The sequence below is a fragment of the Anser cygnoides genome, chromosome 4, assembly GCF_040182565.1.
Source record: "Anser cygnoides isolate HZ-2024a breed goose chromosome 4, Taihu_goose_T2T_genome, whole genome shotgun sequence".
NCBI lineage: Eukaryota > Metazoa > Chordata > Aves > Anseriformes > Anatidae > Anser > Anser cygnoides.
Window position 1 is genome coordinate 11,582,575 of NC_089876.1, and position 16,900 is coordinate 11,599,474.

Genomic DNA, 16,900 nt, shown 5'->3' on the forward strand with positions numbered 1-16,900 from the left:
TTTCTGTTTAAGTCTGAAATGCAGCTTGTGACTAAAATCTTATAAAATTCTAAGCTAGAAATTCCTATGAAGTTTACTTTAACTGCTGTAATTCTTACCCCCACATCAGAAGGATGCACCTGATGAAAGAGGAGGAGAGTGATCAAGAGCTTATCACTTGAAAAGAAACTAGAAGTGCTTGACTTTTTTAATAAAATGGTAGCACAGGCTCTGAGGGAAATGAGCTGTTTTCAAACAAACTGGTATAAAATGAATATAGACTAGATTATAAACTAAGTTTACACTAGGATTTAGAATAAGGTTCTTGGGAAGGCACCAGGTCTTTTTTTGATGAGGTTATATGCGATGGCAGTCATGAGAGCAGTCAACTGGCCTCAGCTAAAGTGATTTGACTGTAGTTGTGGTTCCCAAAGTGGTACTTAGCGGCAAAACTTGAATGAAGTAACAAATTTAGAGTAAGCTATTTTCACTGATAATGTTGACTATTCCTAATGACAACTGTACTGCTTGGCAACACCAATAAAGTATATTTAAAAAAAAACATCCAGAAAATGCCTATGTTATGTATCTGAGCCGTTAATGTTTGCTTACCACTTAGGACTTTGTGTAATGCATTTAGCTGATGTCATCACAGCTCTGCTATTTTCAAACAACGCAATATATTTACATTCTCCTGTTCTCCAATATTAAGTAACACCTATTTATTTGAATTAAGTTGATCCCACTCTTCTTCCAGCCTTCTCCAAAAAAGTTCCATAGCAAGATAGTTGTGAATCAGTTGCACTGGATTTTGAATTTGGATTTGCCTGTTCCCCTTTAATTGATTAGGAAAACTCCGGGAAACACAGAAATCTGTGATTAGGCAGCAGCTGGCAGAACTCCTTGGTGCACAAAGTGTGATGGATGCTTACCCAGTGTGAAAGAAGCAGATCCGTAGACCACCAGCAAGAACTTCATAGATGGCAGGTGGCTCTCAAGCCACACTTTGGGAATCATTCCCATAAGCAATCTGTGATTAAATAAGTGTATGCGTATATGTCCATACATCATCTAAGTACAGATGTGATTTATCAAGCAAAAGAACAGCTGGTAAAAGCTGTGTCCAGCCAGATGCATTGTCCGAAGCATCTGGCTTCCATAAAACCTCTAACTTCCTGGGTCTCATAGTCTGTTGATTATTTCATATTATGTGATATGTTAACCACAGCTGTGCAATAATTCCTAGTACTTCTATCATTATTTCAGAAATGGACATAAATACAGCCATTACTATTGTCTGCATTTGGCTCTACTCTACACCACTTGCAAATTTTATAGAAAAATATATTGTAAGTGTCTAGGCTTTGGTCATTGCAGGAAGTCTTTGCAAAAGGAGTTTCTCACCACCAGAAATTTGGCTGAGTGCAATACCCTCTGGGAGGTTGCTCCATAGTTGAAGGCTTTTACACTTTAGAAGGCTGTCTACCATGAACAAAGGGAAAAGTGCAGCGGGGCTGCAGTGGACACCCAGCTAGAGTGGAAATGGAAACCCGCCTGAACTTGGACTCATGGCAAAGTTCTTCCCTACAGTATCACTGGTCTTTGGCCACCTGGACTAAGATGAAGTGATAATGCCCCAACTGGAAACACACTCAAGGCATTTTGGTTATGTCAAGCTCTGAAGCTTTAAGTAGGGATATTGTGGAGGACAAATATGCAGTCCTGATTATTTAAGTGAAGTATGAGAGTTTGGAAGAGTTTTCTTTTAGAGCTGCACTGGGAGCAGAGGTGGGGGAAAAGTACTGTCTGAAAAAAGGACTCTCTTCAAAACAAGCCAGCTGGATTGCACATGAAGGGTTTTCCATTTCTGGGGATTCTATTATAATGCACAGCTATACAGGTTTTTGTTACAGGAGGAGGAAGGAGAGTTGGAGTGTGATCATCACAAGGAGCCAAAATCACAGGATTGTGCACATCCTCCTTTTTTATGGCACCTTCCAAGATGTGCGCAATTCTGATCTGCTATATCCTGTTGGATCAAGTTTTGACATTGGAATCATAATGTTGGAAGGGAAATCCAGAAAAAATAATGATAAGTCATAGTTTTAATGAAAACCAAAGAGATAGTTATCCAATAAGATTAAGTGCTTAAATGAAAATCAGACCTGAGAAAGAAGAATTTTTTTTAAATAAATTCTGGCCTGTGCAAGGTATTATTTGTCTCTGTACATGCTGTATTCAAATAACTGTAATTTGGAAGCAAAAGATAGTTGGAGGATTTTTTTGTTTGCCTTTTTTTTTTTTTTCTATTTACAAGTAAAACAAGACAGCAATATTGGACGTTCATTTTCCTGATTTTAACATCTGAGTCTGGAATGATTGTCGCTATGGGACAGGGAAGGAAAGACACTCCCCATTTTCTGACTCTATATGCCTAGATACTGTCTGCATCTGTTACAGAGCATGATATGAAAAGCAGAGTTTATTTAAAATGCAATTTAGTCATGAAATTTTTATTTGTTCTAAGGGTATTGTAGTATCCTTGGGGAAAAAAAAAAAAAAGGGAGAAGAAAAAAAAAGCTTGTGTAAACTGTAGTTAAATTTTATATGTATTTATTTCTTGATTTTTAAGCCAATATTAATTTTATTTCTGTTGGCATCAGTAGTGACCCTTTAAATTCTTCTTTAGAAGTGTTGCATTCTTCTTTCTAAATGAAATCAGAACAGGTAACATCATTGTGTACAGTTAACTGTGCTAATTGTTCCTTCTGGCAAAGCAGAGTGAACCGTCGTTGAGTGGAAGGAGCTTAGTAGGTCTTTGGGACTCTGACTGTGGATGTTACAGAAGCCAGCTCACCACCTAATTATATAATAGCAACTGTGGTTTTCCCAGAAAATTTGGGCAGTCACAGTTATCAAAACCATTATACACTAAGAAAGTGGTTCTTTTATGAAAAAGCTGTGTGAGCACATCAGCTGTGTATGTACTTGTTACTACTCTCCCTCTTCCCTTCTTACTAAAGTCTTGGGGTTTGGTGAGCTCCTGCTCACCCAGCCACTGCAGTGACTGACACAGAAAGCCATTTGCAGGTGAGCATGATCACATCTTCATGTGCTTTTTGCGGGGCAAGGTCATTTACTTGTCTTCATAAAATCCATCTGGCCTTTCTATTGTAAGAGCAATAAATTGTTTAAGTTCTAGCATTACATTGAAAAGTAAGTTGTAGTGTTCTTTTTTTTTTTTTTTCCAAAAAAAAAGTCAGGAGTAAAACATCTCACATTTCATTTCATTGCAGGATATCTCAATGTGCTCTCAAATAACCGTTGGCGTGAACGCTGGTGCCGAGTGAAAGATAATAAACTCATTTTCCACAAGGACAGGACAGATCTGAAGACGCACATTGTTTCTATCCCTCTCCGTGGCTGTGAAGTCATCCCAGGACTGGATTCAAAGCATCCCCTGACCTTCCGTCTTCTTCGGAACGGGCAGGAGGTTGCTGTGCTTGAGGTGCCGTGGCTGCTAATGGCTATGACTTGTAGGGACTACCACAAGCTAAATTAGAGAATCACTTCCATACTAACTGGCTGTTTGAAAAATCTTTGGAGTAATATTATTACTGAGATGGATAACAAATACTGGAGGGAGAAAAAAAAAAAAGAATTATAGGCAAAGGGGGAACTGAGATTTAGGGCCAAGTTGCATAATGCAGTTCAGAAATCTCTGTAAGATTTTTTTCCCTGCATTGGTGTTCCATTGACTTGGTACTAAAATCCCTGTGATCCTTCTCTAGGCACACTTTTGTATCAGAGTTACAATCACTTTGGGTAAATAACTTATTAATAATTAAATAATGGACCACTGTTGATGGGAACTCGCAAGATCTTAACCCTCATTTGTCTGTTACTTACATGAACTACTTTTGTTCAGCCTGAATTCCAGTTAATGTAGCGCTACAGTAAGAAAAGACATTATGCCAGCAACTTGGTGAGTCTCTTTATACACTGCATGTGTATTCAGTGACGTACTTCTAGCACCACAGAAGTCATACCCTCACCCGTGTTAGCTGCACAGTAATGATGTGCCTGGATGGATGGGAGCAGAGAAGAGCTCAGTGGTAGTCCTTGCAGCCTGGACAACTGCTGATCTGACCTGGGGAAGGATCCAGGCTGATGAGATCCCAGTTCTAAAACAGTAGGCAACTGCTGATGACTGGCAAACTGGTATAGGAAACCCATCTGATCTAGAAAATTGCCTTCAGTGGCTATGTCTAGTCTTATTTAGAGCATTTAACATCTCTGCCACAAATTCAAGTGCAAGATATGATTGAAAAGCCAACATTAAGTTAAACAACTATGTCAGATCTTGTTTTCAGATCTTGTCAAAACTGAACTTTGAAAAGTGATTTTTGCAGGGGGCTGTATTCATTATATTTTGAAAGCTGAAATGCAAAGCCACTTAAAGTGAAGCAGAGTGAAGATTTAGCAGGAGGCAACCTTTTGTTTTCATTGGCACAACAGGCACTTTGACCACTTTGGTTTTCCCACTGCAGGTCATACTATTCTCATGTCCTTGCAAAAAGTCCTATTGCATGTGAGCAGTTCAGAGAATTTGAAAAACTAGAAAGCAGCTGAAGAAGCTATGAAAGGCCACGAAACGTTAAAAAAAAAATTAATAATAATAATTTAGAAACCACACACTTTCTTTTTTCCCACCCTTTTTTCAATTATTTATTTTGCTGCTCTTTAACTTTGCAATTGGTGACTTGAAGTAAAATATGATTTTAAAAAAATATATTTTAACAGTATTTGTTTTTACTTGTGCCACTAGGAAAATAAATGCCATCAGCTAGACAAATGCAAGTGGAATTTTTTCAAAAAACAAAGCTAAAACTTCTTCTACTGTTTCATTATTTTCTTTCCTTGTTTCTACTTGGCAATAATACTTTATTCTCAGGATTCATCCTAACTAAAATCCCCCAGCCTATCCTAGGAAAATAATTCTGTTACAGTTTTCAATTTTCTGAGGTCTAATATAAGCATGACTTGAATTTAAATCAACTAGCCGTAAGTGATTATTTTTTCTTCGTTTATGGAGATTGCCCACTTTGTATTACATCATAACTGATGAGCACATGGCTTACTTAAAGTGCACTTCTAGCAAAGCAGATTTAGTGAGAAATCCTGGGTTTTCTAACTTCAGCAGAAGAAAGCCAGAGCTTCTCATATAATATGGTAGCAATTTGTCAGCCAAGAAGAATGCAACATTTTGAAATAATTCTGTGACAACCCCAATTTAGTGGCTGACTAAAGACCTTATGTATGCTTCTCCTTGCAGGCATCCTCCTCTGAAGACATGGGCAGATGGATAGGGATGTTGCTGGCAGAAACAGGATCTTCAACAGACCCTGGAGCTCTGCACTATGACTACATCGACGTGGAAATGACAGCAAGCGTCATCCAGGCTGCAAAACAGACCTTCTGGTGAGAGGCATTCAGCTGCCCGCGTGTTTTCAGTACTGTGAGAATTTATATCTGCACATTAACTCTGGTGCCAACAGAGCTTATCAAATCCCCCCAGCCCTTTACCAGATTTTGAAATCCTTAAGTGTCCCAGCATCACAGCATGATAGATGTGTTTAAGATTATCTTGTTGGCATCCTGCTAAAGTTCTGTAAAAATGCAGACACAATCCAACTTTACTCAAATCTTGACTCATTTTTCATTTTTTTTTAAGTGTCTCCTTATTAAATGCTATATTTTAATATTTTATTTTGATTGAAGCCTTGGAGTTATCACTAGAAGAGGACAAATGCTGAAAAGTAAATAACTATGCATCTATGCAGTTTAAAATTATTTACTTCTTGGCTATATTAATATTTGTATCTGAACAGAACCACTAAAAATGTGCAGCAGATTTACATCTTGAGTAGTCACCTTCTCGGTGTTTCCTTCTTAAGTTCTTTTTTGATTAATTAAAAACTTAGTCAAGCTCCAGTTCAATTTATTTCTAGTTTTTAATTTAGGAGGTGGAAATTGGGAGGGAGTCTTGGGTACAGCCCAGAAATTCTGTTTAAAATGCAAATCACTCCAGTGAATTCCCCATCACCAATCCTGTGTTGAAAAAAGTAATGCATACTTAGCATATAGAGTGATTTACATGTTCAAAGTAAATTAATTAATTAATTTTGGCATTAAAGCAGTCTCCAGTGGGATGAGACTGTCATTTTTCCTTGGCTAGATAAGATTGTTTAGAAATGGGAACGAAGGAACTAGTGGGACACACGACATCTCCTGCTGCAGATGTACTCTGGTTTGCTGGGGTCACAAGAGGGGTGGCCTGGCAAGACAGTTTGCAGAGGCGTCATCCCTCATCTCTGCCAAATGAGACTTCCTTCAAATTCCACAAATATGGAATTCGCGTGACAGTACGTTAGAGAATCACACCCATCTGCCTGTCATAACTTTAAACAGACTGAATATGAAAAAAAAAAAAGGCAAAAGCTTCAGAGTTTTCCAAAAGAAGGCTCTTCTTCCATTAGCTAGGTGTTAAAAGAGCTTCAGCAAGGGAAAATGCAGTTTCATTCAGGATCTAGCTTGAACTTCTTTTGATAGGAAATGACTCAATGTTACCACAATCCCAGTTTTGCAAAAAAACAGATAATTTTGATAGAATCAAAATGCACTTCGCTTATAGACTTATATTAATATTTGAAGTTTATAGGGTTCAAAAAGTTTATCCTATGTTGACATGTATTTTTGCTTCGGTCAGCATCTCGCAATAACCACATTTAAGAAAGAAACAGAATGGAAACCTTTTCCCCTTGAATACTGCTTGGCTTTCCTTTTCTGAACAAATGTGATATTAATTGGAGCCAAGTGAAAAAACATATGCAACTAAACCACATGTTAGAAAGGAATGTCAAACAACTTGCAAAATAGCAGAATTCCCCTATTAAGAATTAGTTAAAATTCATTGGGTGTCTTAAAAAGACTGTAAGAGCTTGTCAATAAGCAAGTAGATTAGCCATCTGCTGATTTTCAACTACTCCTAGAAAATAAGGAGAAATGACAATGATGCTTGTGTAAACAAAATATTATTGCCACTCTTTATAGGACAAATATCAATATTCCAAATTAACAACAGTTATCATTACAGCATTGGTTATCATTCAGTCACTTCAATTTATTGGTTATTCTTTTCCTGAGGCTGTTACTGTGCCGAGTGATCAGCTCTTCATTAATAATCCCATCAGTTTCGTGTATGTAAATCATTAGGCATCTAGGAAAGGCTGAATAAAAGTTGTTTCCAAATTTTTTTTTCCATTGGCTTTCCCATCTAGCAGTTTCAGAATACAATTAATTTACATGGATATATCTGTAAACTGGTTTAGAAGGGCTTAGTGAAATAATGCTTATGAAGTGTTTGCAGATACTTATATAAATGTTAGCTTACTGTGGTGGTGGAAACAGTTAGTGCAGGTGCATCAGATGTTGTTAATGAATATCCCAGTTTTCAGACTTGGCTATTATGCATTACTCTCAATGAAGATACTTAAATAAATAAATAAATGAAGCTACAATAACAGCTCCAAATGCAGTCCTTTAGACTAACCAGAAACACTTGAGTAATGTTCTTCATTAAGAGGAGCAGTAAACAAATGCAGCCCTTTAATAATGTCTAATGAAGTATGAGATATGATAAACACTTTTATCATGGCATTTATCTTAGGCTCTTTACTGTTTGTTTGTTTTAACAAGAAAAGCTTGTGGCTAATGATTATTCCACCCATGCACTGCCTGTGCATTCACTGGGGCTGTGGCAGACCTAAGAGGCTCGCACTCAACCAGGCAGGTTCATCCCTCCTGTGAACCTGGCTCTCCCATGGCTCAGGTGAGCCATAGCTGGATGAGGTCTGTCTCTCTCTGAATAACAAATTCAGTGAACTATATGTTATTCCAAAGCCAAAAGAAAGCGAATGTTGAAACCACAGAACTTTTGAGCTCCAGCCAGCACTACAGAAGACCCTCTCAGGTTTAGTAGGGCTTTGTCATATTTTATGAATATCACCACAGAGCCTGAATGGTCCCATTGTTTGAGATGGAAAGCTTTGGTTTCCCATTCACATATACCCGAATCTGTAGGAATTATTTGGGATCTCACTTGATACCTCATTCAATTTCAGAGGTTGCTAGAAAGGACAACTAACTCTTGAGGTCATTATTGCTATTGGGCCTGATTCTGTCAGTCTCTGCATTGTTAGATCTTTGCTCCCAACACAAAGCCCACTGTAGTCTGTGATATTCTTCAGAATTCCAGTAACACAAGCTACAAGGTAGAGTTTGGGAAGAGAAAACAAAAGGAAAAATATATATATCCCTTTTGAAGCATTCAGAGGGCTCACATCCACTGTGTGAAACATAGCAATAATGAGAATAATGAATATTTGCGTGCAGTTACCCAGAGAGCTGGGAAGCATAGTGCCATTGTGCAAACTCTACCTAGCCAAAAGTTCTGACGTGGACATGAAAAATCCCCAGAATTTGGGGAATAAATTATTCTGCAAATTTTGATGGATGTGTTGACTCAGATTTTATCCAAGTTCCACTTCTTTTTTCATTTTTTTTTTTGCTGGATTTAATTATTGTTCCTCCGGATTCCAAATTCTCATCCCCCCAGACATGCGTGCACTCAGAAACACCTGCTTCTCCCCCATGCAGACAACAAGGGAACATTTATGTGACACTGGCAAGCTGGTTTATAACATAGATCAGCAGGTTCCCATGTAAACATGCCACTGAGCAGTTACAGCTGTTGCCATCCTGGCTTTCACACAGCCTTACCCCTGCTGTAAGAATACAGTACAGAAACATATGGTGTAATATTGGCTGCTAGCAGTAACATGTGAGTAGCAAAGGGAAAACTGTCCTCAGCTTTCCTGCAGAAGGAGAGAAGATATGTGCTTCCAGACTACAAAATCAGATACAGGGAACATACCACTGAATCATCATTTAGACTCGGTTCAAGTGCTGTTTTTTATTATTTTTATTTCGCTTTTTTTCAGTTTTATGAACAGGCGAGTTATATCCACAAATCCGTACCGGGGAAGCACTGCCAATGGCTACGCATGTCCGAGTGGAATGGCACTTCATTATGATGATGTTCCCTGCATAAATGGATCGGTAAGAATTGAATTTACACAGAACAAATGGTTTGCATGTGTTGAATGCATGGACATCTGAAAATTATATTATCTAAAAAGGCCCACTGGGCAGTTTCCAAATGAAGTCCTATTTTTTTGATTGGGGACTGCAAACTTCTCTCACACCTATAGGGTATTAGGGGCGTGGGACATATTGCTTACATTAACCTGCATGTGAGCCAACGTGCATTTAGAAAGCAGTTGCCTGTTGACGATTTGTTGCCAAGTCCTTGAATACAGTACCGTCTTAAGAGGGTATTTTTCAATCACACTGGACCTGGCAAAATTGAGTACTCAGTTACACCAGGCATTTGTTGGTCTCAATTGAAAACAAACAAACAAAAAAACAGAACCCTTTTCCATCCTTGGGGCTGTGTTCCTCATGAGAGCAGGTACTGCAGATCCCAAAGGAGAGCCACAGGGCTCACTTCCATCCTTCTAACTTGCAGAGCTGATCATAGGCAGCTGTGTAATAGCACTTAACACATAATGGATATTAACCCAAAGTAATATGTGGTCCTCAAGAAAATTTACAGGCAAGATATGGAAGCCCTTAAGTTGGGCTGCTTCATAAAGGTCCCCACTAAGGCTGAGCTCAGAAGAATTCATTGCTTCAAAGTGCTAAGCGGACTGCAAGTACAGGCGTCCATCATGTCTGAGTAATGTCAGAAAGATGGTAGGAAAAAAACCCTGTTGGGAACTGCACGCAACAGCATGGGGGGTGAGTAGTCTCTGTGTGTAGTTCTTGGATGTGCTTAAGCCTTTGTATGAGTAGCATACTGCCACAGCCAGGATGGATTAAGGAAGGATATTTGGCAACCAGGCCTTTGGTTTCTTTCAAGATTAATTGAATGAATCACTGGAGTATTGTTGTTGAGCTTTTCATTTTCTGAAGAAAAAAAAAAAAAGGAAATGGCCAAATGGCCTGTAGCTATTTTAGATAGTTAGCTCAGAATAATAATCCTCCAGCAAAGAAAATGTAATACTAACATTCCAGCAGCTGGTATTCACTGGAAAGACATAAAACCTGAAGAAAAAAAAAAAAAAAAGGAAAAAAAAAGCCAACAATTCTTAGCTTCAGCTAGCTGTTAGGCATTATTACTTTTACCAACTTATGTACCAGATGTACAGCCCATGAGTATCCCTTGTTAACACATTCTCCTTGTGTTAACACAGTCTCCTTGTGCCCTCTCAGTGTTAGAGATAAAAACTGATGGTACAATATGTGAACAGGGAGAGTGCTAGGATAGCACTAGCTTGCTCATTCTGTTTGAAATGCAAAGGCTATAAACCATGTAATGCAATGCTTCCTTTCCACACTGTGCCTTCTCCCACCTTACTAAGTAGTTAGCTTCAAGTGTGAGCAATAAGCATATGCTTGCTAAATGCAGAGGGCTTGCTATGGTCAAAAATCTTACTAATGTTTTAATTTCATTTTGGTTCTGCATGGTGTATTGTTTACTAACTGCCAAAGTGTGTGTGTTGCAGTGGGAACCAGAAGATGGCTTTCCTTCTTCCCGTAGCAGGAACATTGGAGAAGAAATGCTTTATGATAATGCAGGCCTGTACGATAACTTGCCGTCTCCAAAAATCTTTGCACGCTATCCGCCAGCTGACAGAAAAGCCAATAGGTTGTCTACTGACAAACTCTCCTCTAACCATTACAAACACCCTGTCTCATCCAATCTGTCTTCTGCTCAGTCTATCACTAATACCTCTGCTGTGGGGAGGGGATCAGTCTCGCAGGTACTGTACTATTTAATACTTGACAAAACTTTTTTTGTTTTTTGTCTGTTCTGTTTATCTGGTTGTTATCTTAAGGATGTTGGGCTATTTCAGTCAATCTGAGCACTGAAGTGCTTGGGGTTTAGCCATAAGTTACTGGCCATAAAACAGTTTTGCTAAGCTGTAAATTCTGCTGTGGAAGCATTGTCTCCTCATGGCTTATGGGGAAGGCCTTCCCAACACGCTCTTGACAATTTACAGATTGCAGATAACATCAAAAAATAAAATATAGCCTTCCAAACTTAACCTGAATGCATATTGTGACACCTTCTATCTCCTTAGGCAAGGAATAATGACTAGAAAAAAAAAAAAGTGATATATGGCTTGGTTGTGACAGCAATTTGGTTGTGACAGCCTGTAGCCAGTCTCCGAAAGCTGGTCATTGGCATAAGCCTGTCAAAGTATCACAGAGATGTGTGGCCTTCAATCTAATCTGAAACTGCACAGTTAGATAAGAGTTATTTCCCTTGTGTCAGGTACCTGTTTTATTGTGCATTAACTTAAACCCTACAAAAACCTCATATTCAAATAATAGCATTCAGTGAAGTTGCAGAATCAAAGATAGGGCTTCTACAATAAATTTCCCTGATTCTAGTCTGCTGCAGCAGGCTTCTCATTGCACTCTCAGTTCAGTCCTCAAAAGCTTTTAGAAGCAGGTGAAGATACTGTGTCACGGGTATGCCTCATGCCTGGCTAACACTTTCCAGATTGAAACACCAGGAGTAGGCAGGACAGCATTTCTCATCCTAGGTTTCAGTCCATACTGCTCCCCTTGGATGTAAAACATACTTTTTCTGGTAATTTTATAGAATCATAGAATCATTTAAGGTTGGAAAAAGACCTCCAAGATCATCTAGTCCTGTCTGGCCATTATAAGAATTTGCCTTTTTTTAAGTAGGAAAACTTTTAACTAGTAGCTAGAGATTGTAGAAGAGAAGGTTAATGCATTAACTCCTAATATTTTAAAATGTGTAGTAATTTTATCATTAAAAAAATTAATAAATAAATCCACATACCATGGTGATGGAAAGACCATATAGTAAATAAGAAGGTGTCGAATTTTTGTATGGCAAACCCTGTTGGATCTTTCTGTATGCAATTAACCTTGAAAAACCTGTGTTTCAAGAATCTTTACTGTGTGAAATTATTTTGAGGTAAAACTCTTCTGCCTCATAATGACTTAGTACAGTAAATGCCAGAGTTTTGAATAATTTGGAAACCAGGATACCACTAGAGATGGGGTGCTCATCCACTCATTATCCTGTGTTTCCTGGTGTTTTCACTTCTGGAATCCTGCTGAGCAGGCAGCTTTCAGAGACAAAATTCCTGAAGGATGCACCATCTCCAGCTGGATCAATGCAGTCTGTAAAGGTTCTTTGATAAGGCAACTCTTTTTTTTTTTTTTTTTTTTGTCAAGCTTTGCCCTTGATGAAAGGATAACTGCAGTGCTAGTGGCACAGGAATAGCCAGAGACCATTTGTACTTTTGTTTTCAAACAGTTTAAAGGCAAGAAACCTCCTGCGACTGCTAATGGGATCACAGGAAAAGTGAGAACATTAAACAGCCAACCGAAGAAACCTGAGTCAGTGTCTTGTGTGAAGCGCACAGCCTCCAGTAAGTATATCTCCTCACTGGTGCCACTGTGAATGCAGACATGACGATACCCAAGGCAGCTGTCTTCTTGGCAGATGATAAAGAACCACTGTTTTAATTCAGTGGCTGAGAGACTAGGCAGGAGATGCCCACCAAGATTTTGAATAGGAGATACTGTGTACATCGGTTACTCAGTGTTACTCCAGCCATGCCATGAGATAAAAGTTTGTCAAGGGCAGAATGATAAATATGAAATGTGGCCCTGTGGCTGCAAAAAGTCATGAGAGCAGAAGGGAAAAAAAAATATATCAGTAATGATTCTTCATTTGAGGCAAAGAATAATTCTGTATTCCTGTTTAAGAGCAGGATGAGAAGCTAGGAAAGATGTTAGAACATTATATTGTTCGTAAGCAGAATTACTGTTATCTTTAATGAAAAAGAAAAAGGTACAACAAAATAATGAAGACAACTATAAAGCTCAAAAGCTTCCTTAGAAGAGATTTCAATCCATAAACAGCAAATTCAGAACGTGGATTCTTCTAGGCAGGTAGATTGCCTGTAGGTAATATGAAAATATGCTTTGTGAGATGAAGGCTCAGTAAAGGAATTTTAGGAAGAAAGGAATTTATGAGGAGAAACGTATCTAATTCCCAATACTATAATTTTTAGCAATTAAAAACAAGCCTCACAATGACAGTTTTCCTTAACGAAGAAGAGACAAAAAAAGAGTTATAATTTTTAAGATATAGATTCCAAAATTTGGCTTCTGCCAATGAAGGAATGAATGTGGCTTTTTCAGCTCATGGTAATTTTTTAAGAAGTCGTGGATTTAACTGGAACATGGGAAAGTTGGGTTACACTTTAGGAAAAAAAAAAAAAGTGTCTTTCTAACTGTACAGGTCAATTTGTACTGGAATAGATTGTTGGAGTAAAGGTATCTCAGATGCTAAAGACCAATTAAAACTGGTTAGACAACTGTTGGTCAGGAATGGTTTAAGTGAAGTTGACTGCCTTCTGTGTGGTGACCTATTTCCTTTGGGTCTGCAGCTGGAGCAGAGGTATAGAAGTGGCTGTGAAATAAATTAGAACACATACGTGAGCCAGGAAAAGAAAGCATTTGTATGGAAAATTATAAAATCAAATAAAATAAAAGAAGAAGAAAGAGAGCTCTTAAGTATCATTGTGTTCTGTTCAGTCAGGTGAGAAAAGATGTGTGTTGTAGGTACTTGAAGTAGAAATGGAAAATAGGTAAAAATGGCAACCAAGAAGTTTTATCTTTGACCACTTCCAATTAAAAATCAAGGGTTCAGAGATAAAGAGAAGCTTCCTTTTCTTCCTCTGAACTACAGAGAAGGGCAAGGCCATTTTTAAAAACCAATGTGCTAGAAAATAACTGGTATTTCTCATCTTTCACGTATAAACCTAGAGAACAAACTATGTATCCCATAGTATTTCTGTAGCTGTGCTTCAGAGCTCAGCAGGAATCACAGACCTTCAGAAAAAGCCCATGGAAGAGTGGCGTTAAACCAGTTTCTCAGAACATGAAGTGCTTCATGCGATGTTCAGATATAGGGCATAGTTTTGGGTTTTACTGTTATTTTAACCAAGTCATTGAGGTAATGAGCTGCCTGAACAGCTGAGGCAGCATCTGTACAAAAACATCTATGCCACAAAACCCTGATTAACCCAAAGTTAAATTGAGAAATCTACATTTTTTTGTCTCCCATTTTAAACTGTGATCAAAATTTGAATGGGAGCAGGCAAATGAAATAAATAACTGCCATCTAATATGTACAGACGCAGAACAGTACAAATATGGCAAAAATCGTGTGGAGGCAGATGCAAAGAGGTTACAGAGCAAAGAGGAGGAACTGCTAAAGAAGAAGGAAGTGCTCCGGAATAGGCTGGCCCAGCTCCGAAAAGAAAGAAAAGATCTACGCGCTGCCATTGAAGTCAATGCTGGTATGAGGTGCTTTTTTTGTGCTGAATTCTGCCCACGGTAGGCTTAATTTCCCAACCTTGCACTGTGGGACGAAGGTGTGGTTCTACACGAGGCTTGGCTTTGATGTTAAACTATACTCTGTAATAACTATATTTGTTTTTTATACATATATACATACATAATGTATGAATATGTGTGTATATATATGAATTGATGTGTATATATACATATATATGTATACCTATGAGCTAACAGTAATGGTGACTTAAGCAGAACACAGGAATAATTTTATTGCGACTAGCTAATTATATTTTCATGACATGGGAGAGTAACAAAACAAATACTGATTTGCAACTAGACTAGAAATCTTGGGAAGCAACCTGAAAGAAAGCATTTGGTTTCTGTTACTAGATTTTTACATGGAAAAATGTTTTTTTGCAAAATATGCAACATTTTTGTGAAGTCATTGATTTTTTGAACTCTTGTTCTTTACTTTCTTAGAAAGAAAAAAAATTTTTGAAAGTGTCAGTTTAAGCTCATTGTTGAAATAACATTTCTGTGGATGACAGGCAGGAAGACCCAAGTAATTCTTGAAGACAAGTTAAAGAAGCTGGAAGAGGAATGTAAGGCAAAGGAGGCTGAGCGTGTAAACCTGGAGCTAGAACTCACTGAGGTGAAGGAGAGCCTTAAGAAAGCCTTGGCTGGTGGCATCACACTGGGCTTGGCTATTGAGCCCAAGTCAGGAACATCAAGCCCACAGGTATGCCAATCCACTGAATATGCAAACCCTAGTACCACTGGTTAGAAGGGCTCCATTAAAATGGATGTTATGTGAGAGTTTTCAAAAAGTTTGTTAAGCACACGAAATAACAACAGAATTAATTATTTCCTTTCTGCATTGCTTGCATTCTTCACTTACATCTGGTATACTTTCTAGAGCAATGGGAGCAGGAAGACATGGGAATCACAGGTAGTATGTATGTAGCTATTATTTATGATACGATAAGGCACAAAAGTCGATGCCTCATTGTCCTCAATTTTTGCAAGAGCATAAACTGAGACATTGCTCCATCCTAAGGAAAGTTTTAAATGCACCAAATCATCATGCAGTGGCTGAGACCTACTTGTTTTGGTCCCACTGTCACCCTTTGCAATGGCTGCATCTCACACATTCCCGATGGAATGTGGCAACCTGGCTCATGCTATGGAGCTGTGCCAGAAGCAGCTGGGTAGCTGTATTAGAGGGATCTAAGAGAGATGTCAATTCCTCCCTATGACCCATTGTTACTTCATGACAGAAAATGAACTTTAGTTTTCATCACATTCTTTTTCTTTTGTTCTAGCCCCGTTTTCATTTATTCAACATTATCATGAGTATGATTTCTTTAAAAATAGTTTCTGGATTTCTAAGTCTAGAAATCTAAGATTTCTAATCTAATCTAATTTCTAAGTCTAATACTGCCTGTGTGACTATTTGGAGGAAACTCAAGGTAGGGTTTTCACTCTTTATTAGTCTCCAATTTTCAAGCACCGAACTTTGGAAAACTCTCCAATCTCCAGTTGTGATACCAGTGATACCGAGTGCTCAATACCTGTGAACAGCGCAGCAGCTCTGAAGCGACCTCCTTCATCAAATAATTCTCCATGTCGAGGCCATGTACTTCGAAAAGCAAAGGTGAGAAGATGTGTAGCTTTCTTTCTCTGTCCTTCTTCTTACTTTTTTTTTTAAAAAAAAAAAGTCTTATTTGCATGTAGAGGGACAGAGGTAGAGAGAGGGAAAGATAGGTTCCTTCTGCTTCTGTTGGTAAAATTTAGGTTTAAGAAGAGACTGTACAATATCTAGATTATTTGTATTACTTTATAAATACTGCATGCTCGTCCTCCAGTCAGGGTTGGTTTCGGGGAATTGTTTGCAGAAGAATTGATAAGTACTTTGACAGACAGATTTAGTTCTACTTCCCTCTCTTCCCCTGTTTTTCTCTTCTCCTTTATAAATTTAATTTGCGAGGTAAGTGGTCTGTGGTGTAGACAGTCCATCCAAAATCCACTAAGTTACACTAACCAGTATAGCTGAAAAGTGGCTGAAAAGTTACAGTAAGTGCTCTGATGCAACACATTTTCAGGTTTGGTATTTGCCAGCTGACACAGAACAGAATGGTTCTGCATTACAGTAATTGAAAGTGCATTATGCAATTTAACTACTCTTAATGTACATTTCAAGTAGAAATTAATTTAATGTAATCTCACAAGATCAGGCTGAAGTTTGCATTCTTGTTGTATTGTTACATTTTTTTTTTTTTCAAGTTTTGTGCTTTACGTTCAATGAGATTTCCATGACCATTGGGCTAAATTTGCCAGCAACATAGGCACGTGGGCAGCATATAACCAAGGGTGACAGTAA

The 16,900-nt window shown here is 38.2% G+C and overlaps 1 protein-coding gene across 6 annotated transcripts in view; it reads left to right on the top strand.

Moving 5' to 3' along the window:
* Positions 1–16,900, top strand: part of AFAP1 (actin filament associated protein 1) — a 119,978-nt gene that overhangs the window by 95,858 nt on the left and 7,220 nt on the right. For 4 of the 6 annotated variants that reach the window (XM_013179348.3, XM_066996541.1, XM_066996542.1 and 1 more), the window contains exons 10-17: positions 3,276–3,487; positions 5,315–5,460; positions 9,042–9,159; positions 10,668–10,925; positions 12,464–12,578; positions 14,355–14,519; positions 15,069–15,259; positions 16,013–16,174. In XM_013179348.3, coding sequence (XP_013034802.2) covers positions 3,276–3,487; positions 5,315–5,460; positions 9,042–9,159; positions 10,668–10,925; positions 12,464–12,578; positions 14,355–14,519; positions 15,069–15,259; positions 16,013–16,174 — 1,367 coding nt within the window. The remainder of the gene's footprint in view (positions 1–3,275; positions 3,488–5,314; positions 5,461–9,041; positions 9,160–10,667; positions 10,926–12,463; positions 12,579–14,354; positions 14,520–15,068; positions 15,260–16,012; positions 16,175–16,900) is intronic. The other 2 variants (XM_066996543.1, XM_066996544.1) reach the window with 1 other exon arrangement.